Genomic DNA, 23,518 nt, shown 5'->3' with positions numbered 1-23,518 from the left:
TGGCTACGACTATCATCATGTAAAATGTAAAGATCTTCTGACTTAACAGTTCCACACCCAAGAACTTACCATGAGCAGGCATGCCCAAGAAAGGCCTACATTATTAGTAACTGGTGAAAAAAATAAACTGGTGAAGAAGTAAACTGGTAAAAAAGAAAAACCTTAAATACCTATGTATCTTCATAAGGAGGTGATTAAATAAAATATGAAATATCCACATTATTCAATGGTTCAAAGCAGTAAGAATTTCAGAAATCCATGTACACTGACATGAAAGGACTCAGATACACCTCTGAATATTTTAGACAGCAAGGTGTAGAACAATCTAACATGAACATATCTGTGTAAAGCAAGTACCTAAGACTGAATATTTCTGAGAAATATTTAAAACTCAATAAGACTTGTAGTCAAAGACTAGGGTCAAGGGTCAACTAAATTCACTTTCCACGTTTATTATCTTAGCACCTACATATACCATATACACATACATATGCCATATATAAATGCACATATAGACCACATACACAGACATATACTAGATACTCATATGTATACTAAACGTGCATATATATACCACAGACATACATATGCCACAAGTGCACACCCATGCACATATACATATACATCACATACACATACGTATGGCTTAGCTAGGATTTGACTGTGTCCCCCAAAGTCTGTATTTTTTGAAGCTTGGTCTGGGGTTCTATAGTGCTAAGGAGAGGTGGGCTCATTAAAAGGTGAGGCCTAATAGGAGGTTCGTGAATCACTGAAGGTGCTGCCCTCTGAAGAAACTGCTGCAGCACTTCTCCTCCCCTGTGAGAGCTCACAAGAGGGCTCTTGTGAAAGGACAAGCCTGGCCCCTTCCTTCTGTGCCCCTGGTTCACCATGCACATTTTCCCTCACACATATTTCTGCCTCTACAGCACCAATAGCTACAAAATACTGCTAGACACAAGCCTATCTTGGATTCATGCCCTTGAATTTGCCTCTCACAAATTTCAGCTAAATAAAACTTTCCTTCACAAATACTCAGCTTCAAGTCTTTTGCTATAACAGGAAGTAGACTAAGAAATGCACACTATTCCATTATTTTGAATGTTGTTGTTCTATAAAGAAATATCTCAAAAAAGCAATTTATTCTAAATAATAAAAAACAAATTATATTTATTGTAAATAAAATGTGTTTATGTATATCCACCATATATGTTCTTAAGTAACTTATTTTAAGTAATAAATACATGTGCACACAGTATTTATACACATGAGATAACTGACTGCCTAGCCAACACCCATTCTCCCCTCATTTCTCTGTGTGGACGTCTAATTTTGTTGAACTATTCAACGTCACCACAGAAAAGGTTCCTGTGCTGGCTGCAGGGTCACTTTCAATCATGGAGGTTCTGCTCCACTGATTGTTTTTTCAAGCATGAGCACAGCTCTTCATTTCATGACCAATGGGGAAGCAAGGAGGTTGGGGCTAGGCAGTGGGGGGACACACTTTCATGAAAGCCATTTCTCCCTAAGAGGGAGATCATGAAGAACAGCCTTCTTGTCTGGAAATCCTATATGCACACAACGCCTGGAACATCTATGGCTACCCCAGTCCCTAGAAGGAGAGAGAGGTCCACACACACTGAGCACGGATGACTGAAAACACAGGGCAATGTGGATAATACCATTGGCCTCAGAGGTCTCACAGCAGAAGGACTGTCCCAAGCCACCAGGGACAACACAGTCTCATCACTACAAAAAACCTAGAGAGGAAATTCTAAACCTAGTAAAATAAATAAATAAAAAGCTCTTTGTTGGCAGCGTGATAACCCTCCTTCTCTTTTTCACCAAGAGCAGCCTGATTTCGTCCAGAGGAACAGCCCTTAGGAATCGTCGCCACAGAGGTAAAAGCTGGAGCTGCTCAGGGTGTGGCTTCCAGGCAAGCTCCTCAGGGACTGACTCAGACGCAGATGGGAAGCACAGGTGCCCCAAGCATTCCTGAATCAAGACAGGATGCTGGCCCGGAAGGACCCGATCCCTGGAGACTGGGGCTGTGGAGCCAACCCTGAGCTGCCTACCACTCAGCTTCTTTTACAAGAGGAACAAACAAGCCTCTCGCCTCTGTCTGAGCTGCTCAGACATCCTGTTACGTGTGTCCGTACAAGCGGGATGGACAAACCAAGTTCAGCTGCTCCTCGTCCTTGGAGATAGCATCGGCTAAGCCAGCCCACATGTACTTCAGATAAAATACAGGCACAGTTATCTTTCCCATGTCTGTCTGGCTCTCTACTTGGCTGAAAGCACCCTGCACCTCTCTTAAACACCACATCCAGGGCTTCGTGAACACATGACCAAGTACTTAAGTCATATGGAAACTCCGTTCCTTGAAAGTTCCCAATGAAAAGTATTGCTGACTACTCCTGGCAGGATTCATACTAGCACTCTGAATTTCAAAACCTTCACCAAATATATATATAATTTACTACAAAAATTTGATAATTGTAACATACATTCCTTATATAACTTACAAACATAAAATCCTTTAAAAATTTTTATTACAATTGACATACACACCATGTGTGCAACAAGATATCTTCTTTAAATTTACTTTAGATTTTGCTACAACCCTTTCTTTGAAGTTTTTTTTAAAGCTTTAAGAATGGAGTATAGCCCACCAAAAAAAATGAACTTTTTTTTAAGCTTAAAGATGCCTTCATCAAGTTCCTCCCCTCAGAGCTCAGAGAGCTATGCACAAGAGGAGGCAGAAAGATTGTAAAGCCAGAGTGGATGGAAGACACCAAGGAAACAGTGTTCCAGATATATGACTGACACGCATATGCATTCACAGAGAAGGTGGCTGCATGCACAGGGTACTCTGGCACTATGCACAGAGTATGGCAGCATGCATAAGATACTGGGGTACCATGCACAGGGTACTACGGCAGCATGCACAGAGTATTCTGGTACTGTGCACAGAGTGTGGCAGCACGCACAGGATACTGTGGTACCATGCACGGGGTACTGCAGCAGCATGCACAGGGTACTCTGGTACTGTGCACAGAGTGTGGCAGCATGCACAGGATACTGTGGTACCATGCACCAGGTACTGCGGCAGCATGCACAGGGTCGCACGAGTCCTAGCCAGATGGAGTCCCAGCACTGCAAGGGCAAAACAGACACAGCTCCCAGCCCTAAGCAAGAAGCGGTCTTCCACTGACAACCACTTGCAAAGGAAACAGTTTTCTCCAATAGAGTCTCACTGGGCTCATAAAGCACACATCAGGGCAGGCCCCAGGGCCAGCTGTAGACGGCCAGGACAGTACAAAATAAACTCAATGGTAATTTTGGAGAATTTTTGTCTCATATGGTTTTGTTTTGGCGTCTTTTATCTTACTGGTCTTTTGCGTGTATAGTATGGCTTCCAATTTTGTGTTTTTATGGGCTTTGTTTTTGTGTGATTCTTGTGCTTTTTTGTTTTTAGCTGTTGTTCTTTCATATGGTTTGTTTGGGTTTTTTACTTGCCTGTTTGTGTTCTAAAGCGAGAGAAAGAAGGCCTGAGTTGGATGGGTGGGGATGTAGTGAGGAGCTGGGAGGAGCTGAGGGAGCAGAAACTGTAATCAAAATATATTTTATGAAAAAATTATTTTTTAAAACAAAGCCACTGTACTAAAGTATCATTAAAATGAACAACAAGGGCATTCAGAGGCCAGGGTTCCGGCTCTCCACAACCTGTAGTGAAAAGATGCATCATTCCTTATAATTAAAAGTATTTAGGTGAATAGGAACACCAAACATTCCTAAAGAGACAGAATACTAAATACCCTTACATCTAGAAATACAATAGAGGAAAATGTTCTATTTCTTAAAAGTTTCTCTCCATTTCCCTTTTAGGAATAAAACCAAACAATGGGAGTGTAAAAGTACAGAGAAGTTCAAACATGAAGCAATTCTGAGATTGGGCAAATAATCACCTCTCACTGAGATCTGCGGGTCAACCTGATTGAGTCACCACAGAAACCAGACAAATAAAAGGGCAGCACAGTAGAGGGTGGGTAGCTCCAGAGAGGGGGCAGAGAACGGTACAGACGATGTCAAGGGACAATGGGAAGTGGAGCGATGATTAAACCAGGAAGTCAGAAAGGTGGGCAATGCAGGGCCAGGGATACACAATACTAAGACGTCTGAAAAGCTATTGTTTTATGTTTACTGAAAAATAAATATATAAGTATATGTATATATTGTGTTGATGATATTGGCCACAAGAGTCACAGACTATCTAATAAAAACCCATACCAGACATGGGAAGCCTCTCTCAGAGCTGTTGGCCAGGGAAGTTCCAGAAAGTATGAAAGAAAAAAACAAGGCTATTATCGGGGCCCTGAGTTGCCTCCCAGATCTTGAAAGTAAGACGCTGTGTCTGAAGACACCACATACTTCAGACACAGACTTGGACGAATCCAGCTGGACTGGTCTGGAAGGCTCCTCCCTGAGCACCAGCACTTGCTGAATCTTAAGATGCTATGCAAGTTGTCAAAGGGAACATGGTTTACAAACCACGGCATTGACCAGCACAGCAAGATGTCCCCAGGGGTGCATTAGGGGCACTTATACCCAAGAGTGAAATGATTGGACTTAAGGTCTGTGTAGTAGGAAGCAAACTGGGCCTAGCAGTGTAACCCCAGGCATCCACCCACAGCTCGGGGCATCATGGACCCTAAGCTTGCTAAGCTAATATAATGTCTAACTGCATCCAAAACCTTATCCCAAAGCATGTCACTTTCAAAGGCGTCAAAGAAGACCATCACAGAAATCCACCACTGGAAAAAATACAGAAAGCAACCATTGTGGGGAGCCCAGTGTCACCTGCTGTGCCTACAATACAACTCCTAAACCTAAAGCTTGGGGAACAGTGTAGAAGAGAAGGCGTCAACTGCAAGGACCAGAGCACCAAGATGTCTGTTGCTAGGTAGTGTCATCTACATATCACAGGGATGCTGATCCATGAAATCCCAACAATATGGTTACTAGACAAGACTGTGCAATGATTCCAACACGGAGAAGAGACCCTCACAAGGCCTGCCGCTCGATAAAGAGCTGCAGCCAAACAATGGCTGCGGAGAGAGGAGCGGGCTTTTCCAGGGACAAGCAATACTTAGCAGGCTACATTTACGTACTTTTGTGTACGCATGTGTGCATGAGTGCATGCATGTGCACACACATGTAGTAATAATAACTAAAGGGAAAATAACTAAAGGTCATGGATTTGGGAAGTGGGAAAACATGAAAGTAGTTGGAGGATGAAAGGAAGAGTAAAACTGATATAATTCCTCATGTACGAAATTCTCAAAAATATACAAAAGGATCAAGGAAATGGCTAGCAAGACATCAAAACCCTTTCACCCAAGGGCATCACTATGGCTACCAGGAGAAATATTTAGAAGTAAGGTGGCAATTTACATAATTTATGTTAATTAAACTACCATTTGCCATTGCTTTGGGAAGGGCAAAAATCACAAGACATAAACTTTGGAGTAAAGCCCACATTATTTAATTCACTTCAAAAACTTCATTTTACATACATACATATCTTCCCCAATTATAACCTAAAATGACAAAGACTATAACTCCATTCATCCTGCAAACACTGACATCATCAAGGTGGGAACCGGAAGTGTGTCTCCGCAGCCTGCCGCACCCCGTCTCCAGCACCTTCCTGCTGAGGCTGGAGCGCTGACAGCAGGCTGTAAGGACCCCCGTTTCAATGGCTGACTTTGAGGGCTTGCTCTAAGAATGTGTGAAGCTGAGGCATCACATGTTTGCCTTTAATATTCCTACATTAATATATCATCTCAATTCCTTAAAGCCAGAGGAATAAAACCCTGGTAATATAGATCAAAAATGCATAAAGCCAGAGAAGCAAATGGGACAGGATTAAGATTGGCCCTGCTATTTTGGTTGGCTTTTGATGCTCCGTTTCTTTTATTATTCCTACTTGTTTTAACATTTCTTTTATGTGAAAATGGTCCATATTTTTTCTCATTAAGAAAATACTATTACCTGACCCTGAAAGGGGAACTTAAAGTAATGATTTTCACATGTCCAACATGAGCTGTTGGATTGGTGTTTTGTTTCTCCTTTTAATTTACAATAAAATTACACCCTTGTGAGTCCCAACATAAAATAACATTGAGTTACTCAAAAGTCAGGAACTGACAAGCATCAGCGGTGTCTGGGTCCTTAGAAGGCAGAGTGTCGCAGGCCACACTCCATTTGATGGCTAATTAACCCCTAGCATAAATTATATCATCTAAGCTGCAATTTGCTACGTTTTTCCTAACAGTGGCAATTCATGTGCTACTTGGATTTCTTTTCAAAGAAGCAAATGAAGCCAAGTACATTGTAAGTTAATAATTGACCACTGTAAGCTTTAGCATTTTCCTCACAGCCTGAAACCACTAGGAAGTTCGTCTGCTTCACCGAGAGACCAAAATACTTCAAGTCTAGATAGAGCTGTCCCTGGAACACACTAACCAAAGCATTATCTTCAATAAGAGCGGCTTTCAGCGGACACCTACACAAAAGTCAACACAAGGGCCTCATATGCCAAAGAACAATTCATTACTCAAAGTCTTCAACTAACCCTAGGAGCAAATTAAATCACATTCACACACACACAAAAAAAAAATCCATATACAACATAAGACAAATTGTATAAAGAACATTAAAATTATACAATAAAGACACCAAATGGGATACCTTGCGACTTTACATCTTTGATGATTTTCTGAAGTTCTTTCAACTCTACATCAAGTTCATCGTAGTTGAGCTCTCTTGATTCAACTTTAGGAGCTTGGAACAGAGAAGGGTCTGTCCCCAGATACGAGCACTGCAGATGGCCATCGTCGCTGAGCGTCACTATCACTCCCTTCAAGTCACTGTAAGGTGCAAGAGAACATGGGTTACATTTTCAGTCTTGAAAAATGACATGTGTACTCAATTCAGCTTAACACACCATTTTTAAAAAGCATAAAAATAGGTTTATTTCAAAGATTCAACTATAATGTTTCAAACATCATCTATGCATATAGATGTACAACACACTGTTAAGATGTATTACAGGAAGGGAATAAATAGTAAAATATATTATATTGGCCATCATAGGAATCTAATTACATAGTAAATTCTGTTCTCAAATACTGATCTTAATCTGCAATGCAGGTGCCACTTGTTGATGTCATATCCAGCATGTACATTCCACTTACAAGAATGGAGCCAGAGATGAGACTTGACTTCTATCTGGAGACAAGAAATGAGGTGTGACCCCCAAGGCCAGGACAGCCATGGTGTGACCCCCAAGGCCAGGACAGCCATGGTGTGAACCCAAGGCCAGGATAGCCATGGTGTGGACCCAAGGCTTGGACAGCCATGGTGTGAACCCAAGGCCAGGATAGCCATGGGTGACCCCCAAGGCTTGGACAGCCATGGTGTGTGACCCCAAGGCCAGGATAGTCATGGTGTGACCCCAAGGCTTGGATAGCCATAGTGTGTGACCTCAAGGCCAGGATAGCCATGGTGTGACCCCCAAGGCCAGGACAGCCATGGTGTGACCCCAAGGCCTGGACAGCCATGGTGTGACCCCAAGGCCAGGATAGCCATGGTGTGACCCCAAGGCCAGGATAGCCATGGTGTGACCCCAAGGCTTGGACAGCCATGATGTGTGAACCCAAGGTCAGGATAGCCATGGTGTGACCCCAAGGCTTGAACAGCCATGGTGTGTGACCCCAAGGCCAGTATAGCCATGGTGTGACCCCAAGGCTTGGACAGCCATGGTGTGGACCCAAGACCAGGATAGCCATGGTGTGACTCCAAGGCCTAGACATTCATGGTGTGACCCCAAGGCCTGGACAGCCATGGTGTGACCCCAAGGCCTGAACAGCCATGGAGTGACCCCAAGGCCAGGACAGCCATGGAGTGACCTTGGTGCTGGAACAGTTACAGCAAAGATGTTTGAAAACTGATAAGAAGTCTGAAGACAGAGACATTCTCTCCTCTTTTCTTCCCTCTTTCTTCTTTGGATTCTTGGGACTAATTCTTTCCACGCAGGACCCCTCAAAGCTTCCCTAATGAAATAGACATTCCAACCCAACGAACTCTCTGGTGTGCTCTTTTCTTCTCTCCCCATTTCTAAACAGAGAGGGCCACTGTCCTGTGCACTCGCTCTTTCTCCATCACTGCTCTGATTCATAGCATTTCTTTTCCTTACTGTCTACCACAGTCTGAACAAATCCCCCAAACATGGGGCCTTAGAGAGGTCATTAGGACAGGAGTGCTTCACCCTCACAGACTAATAAAACTGATTATGACAGATCTTAGAGAAAAGGAGCTTCTGCTTCAACCGCCCTTCGTCCCTCCCACCCTCCATCCCCTTCCTCCCCCCCACACCCTGGAAGGCTGAAGCAAAAAGGTTTATGTATCCCCTCGGTCTTGGACCCCCTGAGCCTCCACAAGCCCTCTCAGCCTCGGGAGTTCTGTGGGAGCAGCACTGAAGGGACAAGGACAGGGTTTAACCTCTTCCTTCTTTTAGGCTCTCTCAGCCCCGTCTCTCTCTAAAACTTACCTACAGTATACACATTATGCTGAGTTTAATATGCAGTCCTTAGAAATTAAAGCAGCTGAAGGAAATTCGATATTTTCTTGTTCCTTGGCATTCATAGAAAAAAAATTCAACATTGTCCTAAAAATTTTGGTGTTGATACATGAGTTCTTTCAGGGCTTTGTTTACTTTCTACAATGGCCTTTGATCCAACAAAAATATTTTGCCTTTGTTGTTGTTTTACATGCCCATACATGTATGGGCTGTGTGTGGAGCGTATTTCCCCCTGCTTGCTCCCTGCCCCCTCTCCTACTAATCCCCATTTGCCCCCCTATTTCACGTCATAGATGCATACCTGATTTTATGTAGCTGTATAAAATCTACAAATGGTAAATAAGAAAAAAAACATATGTTTGCCTTCTGTATTGTGTAAATCATACTGTGTTGAAATGGATAAATCATATTACTTAATATGATTTCTCTTTCTCTTGCACTAGTTTTCCTGCAAGTGACATGACTTCATTCTTCCAGGCTAGAAGTTCTATTTTACAGGGATACCATGTATACCATATTTCCCTTTACATTCTTCTGTTGTTGAACATTTATATTGGCTCCATAACATAGCTGTTGTAAACAGTGCTACAATAAACACTGCTGCGAGTGTCTCTGTACAGAATTGATTGGCGTCCTTTGGATGAGTACAAGTCATACGGTAAATCTACCTTTTGTTTATTGAGAAGCCGCTACACTGATACCCATAGCAGTAGACTAGCTTACCTTCCTGCCAGCAGCACATGGGCTCCTTTCTATACCTTGCTAGCAGCTGTGCTTTCTTTCTTAACAGCTGCCATTCTGACTAGGGTAAGACAGAATCTAAAGTCACTTTGATTTGCATTTCTTTGACAGCTAGTGAAGTTGAAATGCTTAGTGAGCAGTTACATTTCATCTTTTGCGAACCATCTGTCCCTTTGATTAGCCTCTTTGCTGATGTCATTACTTTCTTTTTGTTTAGTTTAAGTTCTTCCTACGGTTTGGACACTTGTCCTCTGTCAGACATGTAGCTGGGAAAGGTTTTCTCCTATCATGTCACTTACTCCTTCACTCGGTTGTTTTCTTTGACACACAGGAACTGGCTTAATTTCATAAGAACCCACTTGTCAATTGTTCCTTACTGCTGAGTGACTGGTCTCCTGCACCTGTTCCTCTGTTGTGAAGTGTTTTTTCTACTGTTTCCCGAGTAGTTTGAGAATCTCTGGTCTCCCATTAATAGCTTTGGTCCACCAGGAGTTGAGTTTTCCACAGGGTGAGACATAGGAATCTATTTTCATTCTACACGTGGATATACAATTTTCACAATAGCATGTCTGAAGAAGCACTCTTTTCTCCAGTGGCCATTTTTAGCATCTGTCAATATTTAAGTGGCTAGAGCTGTGACTTTATATAAGGATTTCTATTTTATTCTATTGATCTACGTGTCTATTTTGTGCTACTACCAAGCTAGATGAGGATGAGGATGAGGATGATATGTATAAGTGTTTTTATAAAAAAAAGAAAAGAAAGAAGGAAAGAAAAGAAAAAGAAAAAAAGAAAGCAAAACAACAAAAGCAAGGCTTTTACATCCATGGGGTCCGGGGACAGCTGAGGTGGGACAGCAGAGTCAGTGGGAAAGAGGGTCCAAAGGCTTTTGCTCTGGGCCTATTGGGGCTAAGAACTGGTTGCTTCTAGCTCTGTTCTCTAACTCTTAAACTTTCAGGCTACTTGGGGCTGCTGGTCATGGTGAGGAACTCTGGACTTTCTTAACTCTCCAATCAGGCTGATGGCTCTGGCTGCTGTGCTTAACTCTTCAAATCTCGGCCTGGCAGCCTCGCTATTCAGAAACACTCTCTCTCTCTCTCTCTCTCTCTGTCTGTCTGTCTCTCTCTCTCTCTGTCTGTCTGTGTCTCTCTCTCTCTCTCTCTCTCTCTCTCTCTCTCTCTCTCTCTCTCTCTCTCTCTCTCTCTAGCTCTCAGGTTGGTAACCTTGCTATTTGGGGCAGCTAAAAGAAAGAAAGAGAAAACCAGACATCCATACAAACATAGGGAGCCCCCACAGATCAGTCATAAACATACATAAAGGCAGAGATGATCAGACAGACACATATTTGGTGGATAGTTAATCAACCAAACTCCAATCAACCAAAAACAACTTTATTTCTGTCTTGGGCTTTTACAATATCTATTTTAAAAACTTACCTCATTCAAAATTAGATACAATCATTACACAAAAAGGGAGTTACAGTAGGACTACTGGTTCTACATTCTTTCATTAGAACTATATCTAATTAAATAATTTTATTTAATATAACTTTAAAGTGGTTTTATCTATATGATCATTATGAGTTCAAAGCAAAAGTTTTATCTTTTTCTTATTTTAAATGTATGTTATGTATTCAAAGCAAGAGTTTTTATGTCAAGGTTTTTCTAAGAAACAGGTGTCTATCTTGTCTTGTATAGATGACCAATTCCTTGTTCCTATAGTCATATTGTCTTTCTTATTGTGGTATACACCTGAGCTTATCCTTGGACTAAATCTAGAAAGACTGTATTTCCTTGATTATTAATATGTTTCAATCTTGTTTTCCTTCTTGGTGTAATTAACATGGCGGTTCATAGAGCTCCTGGCAGTTTTTGTTATATTGCAGGAGGGTTTTTTTAATTGCCTGAGTCAATTCAGGAACCATTATCAGGAGTTATAAAATCATCTGTGGGAAATCTGCCCAACAGATTGTGTAGCCCCTATGGAGGAATAACATTATTCTATAGGCAGTGAGGGTCTAGTCATGCTTAGCTGTGTTATCACATGTGGGGCAAGCATGGGAGGGCAGTACAGCAACAATAAGCAGTCTTGAGGCAAAATCTCTGGGGTTTTGCCTAAGCCTGGGAACCCATTCATCGGCCATGCATGAACAGGTGAGCTGCCTCAGGAAGCTTGCTTGCTCGCTTTAGCCAATGCAGCATGCAATTGCTTTTTTGCCTGCATGTATGTCTGTGCACCACGTGTATCCCTGGTGACCTTGGGGACCAGGGGAGGAAGCTGACTCTCCTTGACCTGGAGTTACATGGCTTTAAACCACCATGTGGGTGCTGGGAATCAACCCAAGATCTTCTAGAAGAACAATCAGTGCTCTTCTTCGCCGAGCCATCTCTCCAGTCCACCATGCTGTTTTTCTGTAGAATTTCATAAATGAGTCCTGTATTTACATCAGTTTTACCCCCTCCATCTCCCACTGCAACTCTTCTCATGACCTCCCACCTCTCTCTCTCTCTCTCTCTCTCTCTCTCTCTCTCTCTCTCTCTCTCACACACACACACACACACACACACACACACACACACACACACACACCTATTGAGTCCTCTCAGTGTTACTCATCTGTACGTGTGTTTAGGACTGACCTCCTGGAGTTGGAGAACTTATCAGAGAGCTTGTCTCTTTAAGAGACTCTCTCTCTCTCTCTCTCTCTCTCTCTCTCTCTCTCTCTCTCTCTCTCGGCAACCATTAGTTCCTGGTAGCTCCTCATCTAGGGGTGTGGCCTTGTGACACTTCCTCGATTCACTTGGTGTATGGTCTTGCTTGGGAAACTGCCCTTTGACACTTCATGGGTACAACTTCCCTGGTATGTCTACAAGACACTGTCTAGTGACAGGCATCCTGGTCCTCTGGCTCCTGGCTCCTACAACAGTCTGTACCCTCAGATACAGGGGTTGCATTGAAAAGGTATCTATTGGTAATCCATCTTCTTAAGTAATAGCTGTTAGACAGAGCTGTTAATCGAGGGGGGCTCTAAACTCAGAAGAAATAACTTTAAAGCTCCCCCAACTCTACATCGTTGTCAACATAAAAGTTTAACTCAGTTAAGAATAAATTATAGCACTGCTCAGATTTTTCTACAAAGTGATCCCTAGAACCACTTTCCGACCTACTAAACTGCAACACTGCACAAGATGTGAGGGCACACGCCTGTAATTCCAGAAATCAAAAAACTGAGGCAAGAGAATTCTGAGTTCCATACCAACCTGGCCCACATAGTAAGACTACTTCAAAAAGGAAAACCCACGAAAGAAAAAAGGAAAGAAAGAAAACATAGAAAGAAAGAAACAAACAAAAGAAAAGGGAACAAACCACAAACACAATCTCCGACCTTCTGATACGCACTGAACCTTCTTGGGGCAGGCACAGTGAGGGCCACAGACCTGTGACGTGCTTCAAGGAAGCAAGAGCTACACTGGTCTTCCTAGAGAGCAGAACTAAGTGAGAATCGGGCTACTTGAGTTCTCACACTGACTGCTGCTGCAGAGCTGGGTCATCCTGGAGAGGTCCTCCCAAAGTTCCTCATCTCCAAACCAAGAAGATGAGAAATGATAATCCTCAGAAACCAATTACATGAGTTGGTTCTTTCATCTACCTCACAAAATGAAGTGCTCTTAGTGCCTATGGCACTGCGCCTTTCATTGTGGGCAACTGAAGCCACCTAGTGGTTGACAAAATCCTAACTTACAGCCTCAAAAATCCCATCTCCAAAGAGAAAAGCCTCATTCTGCTCCAAGTTCTCCTTAACTCCCAGCCCCTTCAGGTCCAGGACCCTGAGGCCTCAAGAAATCCCTGATGTTGAAAGGCCTGTCTTCTGCTTGGCTTCCCACGACCCTGAATTCAAACAGGCATTCCCAAGTTACCAAGTAACACCAAATGTTCACCTCAGTCCTAAACACACACACACACACACACACACACACACACACACACACACACACACACTCAGCAGAAAGAACTAAAGTTACCTTCCCTGTAAGCAGCAGCAGAAAACAGGATTCCTGGTTTGGATAACTCACAGGAGGATTCACATAAAATAAAACAAACAAATAAAAAGAGGAAAAAATGAAACCAGAAGACACACAAGCACCAACAAATGCTCAAAACACAACGAAGAAATTCAAAAGCATGAGTCAGCAACTCAACATGTCACCCTACAAACTTGTGACTTCCCAATAATGGAGACCAAACACCAAGACATTGGCGGTGACTGGGTCCTGCGTTAAGAGAATCAGTGACCAGACAGACTCAATGAGCAAATGAACAAAGCAAGAAAATCAATTCGGGACATAGAGATGAAAATCATCAAAGTGGGCAAAATGATCATTAACTTGGATGAGAAATTTTAAAATGTGAACAAATTTTTCAGAAAGAAGCTGAGATGCTGAAAAAGAATCAAATTATAAAAAAAAAAAAATCAATCAAACAAACAACAAACAGCATAAATTTCCACACAAGAGCAAGGTTTAACAATCACAACCAAATTATTTAACAACACTGAGATTTTTTGTTCAAGAGACCAAACCTAAGAATCAGGGGTGGGGGCCATATAAACTCTAAAGGCATAGAAAATGTGTTTAATAAAATTAAAGAAGAAAATATAACAAACTTAAAGAAATGGGCATCAAAACACAAAAGGCAAGCCAGGCACGGTGGCACATACCTGTAATCCCAGCACTCTAGGAGGGCAAAGGCAGGCAGATCTCTGTGAGTTCAAGGCCAGTCTGGTCTACAAAGCGTATCCATGACAGCCAAGGCTACACATAGAAACCCTGTCTCTAAAACACACACACATACACACACACACACACACACACACACACACACACACACACACGGTAATGAGCCAAATAGCTATGATCTAGAGAATAATCTATTTACAATATATGTCAAAATACAAAGCAAAGAAACAATACCAACGCTTTAAGGAAAAAAACATCAGTTCACATACAAAGGCAGAAACAACACAATAATCTCAGCTCTTCTATCAGTACCCTAAAATCCAGGAAGAAGAGCATGACATCTTCCAAGTGCTGAAAGTTAGTAGCCATCAACAAGGTAAGTATACTCAGCAAAGTTATTCATTGAAATGGAGGGAAAATATTATCCATCACCTTGGACAAAAACTAGTCCAAATAGATCAAAACCTTAAGTGTGACACCTGGAGCACTGTGACCTAAGTGTGACACCTGGAGCACTGAGACCTAAGTGTGACACCTAGGACACTGTGACCTAAGTGTGACACCTGGAGCACTGAGACCTAAGTGTGACACCTGGAGCACTGAGACCTAAGTGTGACACCTGGAGCACTGAGACCTAAGTGTGACACCTGGAGCACTAAGACCTAAGTGTGACACCTAGGACACTGTGACCTAAGTGTGACACCTGGAGCACTGTGACCTAAGTGTGACACCTGGAGCACTGAGACCTAAGTGTGACACCTGGAGCACTATGACCTAAGCGTGACACCTGGAGCACTGTGACCTAAGTGTGACACCTGGAGCACTGTGACCTAAGTGTGACACCTGGAGCACTGAGACCTAAGTGTGACACCTGGAGCACTGTGACCTAAGTGTGACACCTGGAGCACTGTGACCTAAGTGTGACACCTGGAGCACTGTGACCTAAGTGTGACACCTGGAGCACTGAGACCTAGTGTGACACCTGGAGCACTGAGACCTAAGTGTGACACCTGGAGCACTGTGACCTAAGTGTGACACCTGGAGCACTGCAACTGCTGAAGAAGACCTAGGCAGTACCTTACAGCACATAAGTGCAGGGAAGGACTTTGTGGATCGGGTTGCATTTGCCTAAAAATTGACAAGTAGAACCTCATAAAACTTAAAACCTCTGCACAACTGAATAAAGAAGCCCACAGAATGGGAGAGAACCTTTGCCAGCTACACATCTGCCAGAGGATTAACATCTAGAATACATAAAGAACTTCTAAAAACTAAGAAGAAGACATTCAAAAATGGGCCTGAGACCTGAACATGGAGTTGCCAAAAGAAAAAAGAAAAAGAAAAAGAAAAAGAATTGGCTACAAAGTATCTCAAAAAATGTTCATCATCCCTAACAATTAGGGAAATACAAATCAAAACAACGTTGAAATTTCATCTTATACTCAGTCAAAATGGCAAAAATCAACAAAACAGCCTATAAGAAATGCTGGAGAGCGTGTGTTGGGACTGTAAACTGCTCTAGAAATAAGTGTGGAGAATTATCTTTAAAACAAATAAACAGAAAGAACAAGGAGGAAGAGGAGGAAAGAGGGGACCTAACGCAGCTACTGCAAGCCTTCAAATGCGCCCAGGTAGACCTCCTACTCCACAAGTTGCTCAGCCATGCCCGCTGCTGCTCTCTTCATGATAGCCATGAAATGCAAACAACTGAAATACCCTTCAAGCAACAATTAGACGATGAAAATGTGGTACATGCACACTATGGAATGCTATTCAGCTGTAAAGAAAACAGAAATCATGAACCTTGCATGGACGAAACGAGAAAAGATCATATTGAATGAGGATCATGGACTTAGAAAGGCAAACAGTTCTTATTCTCTCTTGTCTGCAGCCCCTAGCTACAAATCTTCAGACGTGAGTACATATTCTGAAGTAACTGTAGGAACCAAAACAGAAAAAAAATAAACTATCACCTGGGCGGGAGGGTGAGGGATCAACAGAGAGGGAAACAGCGGGGTGCAAATGATCTGATGGAGAAAACTGGAAAAGTGGGGGCTCTGATTTGGGTTGGAGAAGATAAATAACAGGAGAGACAAATACAGAGGAGAAAGAAGGCAAAACAATAGTGAAGATGTCTGAAAAGACATAAGGAATCACACTATTAACTATCTACCTAAAAATAACTAAAAGACAATTAAGTCATTGTATAGATGTAAAGTTTAAGAGAGAATTTCCTGTCTTGGCTAACCATGCTCCCTCCAAGAGCCCAAGGCCATCTGACAAAACACCAACACCAGGTATGAGAAGCCCTCTTTCGAATTGTTGGTCAAGGTTGTCCAAGAGGCTCCCAAAAAAACATTACAGGTGACTGCTATTGCCCTGAGTTGCCCACCCTAGACATAGAAGGTAAGTCCCTGCTGCTAAAGACACCACTCACTTCAGGTGAAGTGCCCAGAGGCCCCTGAACCAGAACTAACTTAAACGCCTCTTCTCCGAAGACCAGAAGGTTCCATGCAAGCTTCCAAAGGACGGAGACGGGCAAAAGTCCTACCCAGTTACGACCCCTATAAACCACAACAACAACCTGAATGGTGTGTCGTAAGGCTGCGGTAGTGTCATGAATGCCTTGGTGGAAACCAATAGCTAACTGAACTGTAGGCATGCTCAACCACAGAGACATATGCCCGGTGCGGGAAATATTCAGCCACAGTCTTTCACCATCATAAAAATTCAAATTAAAACTACTTTCAGATATCTTCTTTTAACTTCTTTTATTGTTGCTGTAATAACATTCTCCTGACCAAAATAATTTAAGGGAGAAAAAGTTTACTTGGCTAACAATTCCAGGTCATAGTGCATCACTGTGGGTAAGTCAAGACGTTAGGAAACTGAAACAAGTAGTCACATCATATCTACAGTCTGGAGCAATGACTTGATGCAAGCAGGCTAGTGTTCAACATGGTTTCTCCACTCTTACACAGCTTAGTATCCTAAGTCTAGGCAATGGTCCTGCCCATAATGGGCATGTCTTCCAACATCAACTAATGTAATTAAAATAATGCCTTGGAGGCTGTTCTCCAAGGTGGTTCCAGCTTGTGTTAAGTTGATGATGAACACTTTCTCACTACCTCATCCCTGTCAGAGGCTATCAAAAAATAAAAGCAAAGGACAACTGTAGAGGGCACAGTGTCCTTAGGCTCTCAGATAACACTAGAGAAGCCAGGAATGTTAAACTCTCATGCTTTCTCTTCAGTGAAAGGGGCCTGTTTTTCTGCCCAGAAAGCTGGGATTAGATGTGGTGATAATAACCTGGTTATCTTTTGCTATACGTAGAGCCAGGGTACACCCAAATCCCCCAAGACTATTATGGTTATCCCAGACTGTTAAGCATTGTCTCTCAGTTAATAGAAGCCACTCTTGTGGAAGAGGTCCCATGTACTTTACAAAAGATGTGTACTTTGCAAAGGAGTTCTGATGTAGCCATACCTTAAGCTTTGTTTTGATAACTGTCACAACAAAACTTTTTTCCAAAATTGTAGTCCCTAAATACATCAAAAATACATTTATAAAAGATATAAAAAATAGACTTGTAGAAGCAGTCTGGAGATTTCTCAAGTACTACAAATAGAATTATTTTATGATCCAGATAGACCATTCCTGGGCATATACCCAAAGGACTCTATATCTTACCGCAGAGATACTTGAACAATCATGCTTATTGCTGTACTATTACTACCATTTTGTAAGATTTATCTGTGGAGTATGGGGCATGTGTGTGCCATGAAAGCATGTGGAGGTCAGAGGATAGCTTTATGGAGTGATTTTTCTCCTTCACATAGGTTCTGGGGCTTGAACTAGGGAAATGAGGCCCACAGACAAGTGCTTTATCACTAAGACACCTGACCCATCCCATCTTTTTCTAACAAACTCACTGCTTTACGAAAATAGGTCTGACATAAAGAAAAACCACTGGCATAATTTTTTTAAAGTATGTGTCAAACAGTTACTTTCTCAATTTCTTAGAGACAATTATTCTCTGTTGTCCCTTTCTGCATAACCACCTCATCTTGCTGTAGTCCGATGCACGTAGCTCACCCTGAATACAAGTGTTGCACCAGGAGGAAGCAAATCTAGAATCTAAATTCCCTACAGTGTTTTCCCTCACCTTTCCAGGCTGCCTTCTAAGAAGGAAAACCTTTGATGATCTTTAAGGTAGCATGTGGGGCTCGGTAGATGGCTACCCACCATTACTCTTTTTTTATTTTATTTAATTTTTTATTAATTTATTCTTGTTACATCTCAATGGTTATCCCATCCCTTGTATCCACCATTACTCTTAATAACCAAGACTGTAGGTTATCAAAGGGAGGGAGGTAGTAACAAGAATGCCCAGGAAATGTACAAGCAAAATGGAGGAGCCAAGGCCAGCTTCCAAAGACATCACAGTAGCACAGGCCATTCAGAAATAAGTAGTCACAAAAATTTCAGAAATTATAGGGTTATAAATGAATCTGAACAAAATTTCTTTGTAGTAAGGACATTTCTTTGTATTAGGACTGAACACAAACCTGTTCTTTCATTATATTTACTAGGAAGTCTATGTAAGGCAATTAAATCAGACTAATGTATATTTGCTGACTAAACAAGAAACTGCTAACTAGAAAAAAAAAAGCAATGTAACTCTTAGAAGTGGCTATTTTGTACTCTGGACCAAAAGGTGTTTATAAGGGTTTGACTCATTACAACTTCTTTCACTATGGTGAAATCAGTTAGTATCTCCTACGCTCAGATATCACTCTAGAGTCTAAAGATTTACAAGCTGTTCTGTGTACTCCTATCAAAGAATTGAAAGAGTAGTGTGTGGTACAGACATGTTGTCAAGGGAGACTATGGAAACACAAGAGAAGAACATCAAAATCCAACAGTGAGGGAGAGAATCCATCCTACAGGCAGTGACACAGAGGACAAGGGAAGGAGGGAGTGTGGCACCACAACAGAGATTTCCATGAAACACACACACACACACACACACACACACACACACACACACACACTAGAGTGTAGCACAGTCTTTTTACTAAGAGTCAGAACCCATCATTCAATGAATATCTACTGAGTAGCAAAGATGTGGCACACACAGTCCCAGAGTGAGAACATCAGTGAAGAAAAGACATTCTGGCTTCTAGGAGCTCAGACTCTGAGGAAGGTAGGAAGGCAGTAAATGAAATAAATCTATAGTGCATTCAATGGTAACAGGTGCTGCTAAGAAAATTTATGCAGGTAAATCATGAGCCAAACTGGGTCAAGTGTGAAGCATATGCTATAATCTTACCATGGAGGCTACTATGGTAGACAGGCCGGAAGTTCCAAGACCTACCTGATGTTCATAGGCTGTGAATCTACAACTAAACAATGCAGTCAAACGACACAAGAGAACAGATACACAATGCACTGGAGTCAGGTTGAAGTGCAGTGGTCAGGCACCGGCATTGCAAGCAGCTAAAAGTGCCTTTCTCTCTAATGGGACGAGATTGGAAACTAGCCAGTGATTTGAAGAAGAAGAAGAAGAAGAAGAAGAAGAAGAAGAAGAAGAAGAAGAAGAAGAAGAAGAAGAAGAAGAAGAAGAAGAAGAGGAAGAACAAGAACAAGAAGAACAAGAACAAGAAGAACAAGAACAAGAAGAAGAAGAACAAGAAGAAGAACAAGAAGAAGAACAAGACGAAGAACAAGAAGAACAAGAACAAGAACAAAAAGAACAAGAACAAGAAGAACAAGAACAACAAGAAGAAGAACAAGATCAAGAAGAAGAACAAGAACAAGAACAAGAAGAGGAACAAGAACAAGAAGGCTATACTAGGGCTTTGAATATCTGGCAAGAATTGTTGACTGCAACCCACATGGAAAGGTCACTGGAAGGAGAAACAGTGCATTTGCTCACTGTCCCTCAGGTTCTACATCACACCTGGCAACAATCATTGTCCCCCTGCTCTTCGCCTATCCAGGTAGCACTCACTGTGCAGCTATATAATACCATGCTCACAATAGTACTTTTTAAAGTCACACTATGGTAGGCGTGGTGCTATACACTTACAACATCAGTACTGTGGAAGCCAAGGCAGGGGAATTGAGTTTGAGGCCAACCCAAGCTGTATAACAGCAACTGGGTCAACAAGGGCTATAAAGAGCAAGATCCTGTTTCAAAAGTGATAGCAATAAAATTTAGATTTCTTTTAAGAAATATCATATTATATTGTAGTGTTAGAAAGGTCATCTCCAGTGACAAAGAGATAAAAAAGGCCTATATCCTATTCTGTCCTGGTGTGGTTTACATTTTGGGTTTTTTTGAACAATTTCATAAACAGCCCAGGCTAGCTCAGGATCAAGATTTCTCCTGCCTCAGCTAGCAGAGGCCTTGGAGTGTGTGTGGCTCAGTGATTAAGAGTGCATCCTGCTCTTGCTGAGGACCAAGTTCAGTCCCCAGTACTCATGTCAAGTGGCTAAGAACCACTTGTAACTACAGCTTAGGGGATCTAATGCCTCTGGCCTCCATTGGCTTCTGCATTCATACACACACACACACACACACACACACACACACACACACACACTTAAAAAATAAATAAAATATATCTTTACAAAACACCATATGTGAAGTAACATAATTACTGAACAAAATGAAACAACACTTAAAAGGTTCATAATTGAATTGAAGAATTGAAGAAAGGTTTCATGAGAGTTTGGAAATTAAATCAGAGTAAAAGAGACGAACAGACAGAAGAAAAGCACTTCGGTCAGAGAGGCATCAGAAAGGAAGTTTATGTGAACACAAATGTCACTGTAAATGAAATAATGTTAAGACATTAGCAAGAAACTTCTTTTTGTATAAGAGTTAATTCACCAAAAATGCAAATGTGAATGGATTACATTATTCTTTTTTCAAAATTAAAGCATTTTTATTTAATATGTCACATGGGAAAATGTATGTCTTAAATTTTTACTATGTTCTATTGAGTAAAAAAGAATGCCAGTCCCCCTATAATGGACTGTACCCTCAATCCATGAGCTCAAATAAACTTTTCTTTCTTTAAAAAAAAAAAGAATGCCAGAAAAAAATGGCCAACAAACTGTTAATACATGAACTTTTTTAGAAGAGAAGTCAGAAGAGCTTTCACACATAAGCACAGGGCTGGACTCGGCAGGTCATGTGTGCTGGGAGCACAGTAACACAATTAGGTAGCTGTTCACAAACACTGTGCTCTTTAAAGCGCACATCTGATCACATCACTCCCTGGATTAGGACCCTGCAATGATTTCCCATCTAGAAATCAAAATCCTTTCAACAAAGATAGTACTTGCTGCATGCTGATCTCACCAGGCTCCATTAGTGACCTCCCACGTCCAACGCCCTGCCTCCACCATCGACCTCCACAGCCTCCATCACTGTGGCCCACTCCTAGGTCTGTGAGATAGTCACTCTCTATGTCCCTTGGGTACCTAGTGTGTTGCTTCTCTCCTCTTCAAAGGGATCAATACACAGTTCAAGTAAACTCACCCAAATACATTTCAAATGCCAAAACCGTTCCCCTGATCTCCCACCCCAGGTTTGGCTGCCCATTAAGACATCCCCAAAGCACCTAGTGTTGTTCTACCATAGCCTGTTTACTGCTACAGAAGAGTCATGATATTTCGTATTTAATCCCAGTCTCCTCCCCTACAGGTTCCCTGAATTCAGTGACCATAACTGCTTGCCTCATAAACACATACTCAGAATCTAGCACAGCATCTAACATAGAAGCAACCAAACATGAACTTGCAAAGTTAGTTGAACAAACACAGATCAGTCCTTGTTATGAGGGCTTCCTATGTATGACAGCCTGCCTGACTTCCATCCACTAGATGCCAATAACAGCGTCCCACCCCACCCCCACCCCCGAAGTCATAGCAACCAAAAACTTTCTTCAAACCCTGGGCAACACCCCTCAGAGATTGGGGCAAAGTCATTCCTATTTGAGAATCACACAGCTAGCTAGCATAATAGTACAGCATAGTTTGACAAGGCAGTCCCCACTAATGCCTCTTGTGTGGGTAACACTGTACCAGAGCCACCTTTCCCTCTCAGGCACATCTCAGGAAGGATGGGAGATGAATTAGATCATCCTTCTACCTATGGCCATGTGGATGTGTCTTTATGGGTTCTCTTATAGAAAATCTAGATATGAATGCGGAGGGCAGTCTACTGCTGCCTCCACTGAGCAGAATACAAGTAGGACTTTCACCAGTAGGACCTGAGACCTCCTCAACCATGGATCTTGGCCATATTTGCAGGATCAGGCATATGTTTCCATCTCTGGAGCAGGAAGTAGGTCTTAAATCCAATCAGAAAGCAGTTGATTACCCCCATAACATCTGTGACACTACTGCGCCAATGAGGATATGTTGCCATGTTGGTCGTTACTGTAATGTACAGGACTCACAGCTGGGTAAGACAGTTAGTGACTTTTTTCCTCAGCAGCCAACATAACAACACTTCCAGTACTGTGAGAGCTTGTCAGCAGAAGGAGGCTTTGCAATTTCTCCATCTCGCGTGACCAAGGCATGTGGTAGTTTCAGCAATAGGGTCTTACTCTTAATTTCTTGTAGACAAGGGAGAACAGTAGCAATGGCCTGTGTTGTTTTGCAGTCTCTAGAATGCCCCTGAGCAACATGAAGTGAGGTATTCTACACCTAGAACTGGAATTTTTGTTTCAAAAATATGGCTTGTTGAAGAAGTCTTGTCTCTTAGACAAAGGTAACTTCAATCAATATATTAACAGATAGATAGATAGATAGATAGATAGATAGATAGATTATTGGTAGATAGATTATTTATTAAGTTTGTATAACAATTGGTTCCCATGTAGCTTTTTCAAATATCATTAGTATTTATTCCTTTCCTACCACTCCTCTGCCCTAACCAGAAAGTTTCTTTGTGCTGTAGACAGTGGTTAAGACAGAAACCCACAAGTGGTCAAAGTACAGAAAATAAGTGTCAATGGAGTATTAAATTAGAAATGGGATGTCTGTAACACACATACATACATACATACATACATACATACATACATACATACACACACACACATACACACTCAAGGTTCAAGGGTAAAAAGATTTTTAAGATCCAGAGGCTGAGAAAGCCTAGAGTGAAACATCCATTTCTGGACGTGACAGGAGCAGGCACACTACTCATAAATTCATAGCAGCTGTGGTTGGCTGAACAGATCAAGCCAGCCCACATTTTGGCATGTGGTGGGGAGGCCTCTGGACAGTTAGCAAGCTTCTGGCTGGGGAGTATGGGTTTTCTTCAAGAGTGTGGACCCCAGAAAGTTGATCGCACTCCAGTGGATGGCCCCACACCCAT

General features: G+C 42.0%; 1 protein-coding gene across 4 annotated transcripts in view; it reads right to left on the bottom strand.

Moving 5' to 3' along the window:
- Positions 1–23,518, bottom strand: part of BBS9 (Bardet-Biedl syndrome 9) — a 409,368-nt gene that overhangs the window by 233,341 nt on the left and 152,509 nt on the right. For all 4 annotated transcript variants that reach the window (XM_084782922.1, XM_084782920.1, XM_084782921.1 and 1 more), the window contains exon 10: positions 6,751–6,929. In XM_084782922.1, coding sequence (XP_084639048.1) covers positions 6,751–6,929 — 179 coding nt within the window. The remainder of the gene's footprint in view (positions 1–6,750; positions 6,930–23,518) is intronic.

The sequence above is a fragment of the Acomys minous genome, assembly GCF_964271855.1.
Source record: "Acomys minous genome assembly, chromosome: 5".
Taxonomy (NCBI): Eukaryota; Metazoa; Chordata; class Mammalia; order Rodentia; family Muridae; genus Acomys; species Acomys minous.
The sequence above is the reverse complement of the archived record's forward strand: the minus strand, read 5'-3'. Positions and strand labels throughout refer to the sequence as shown.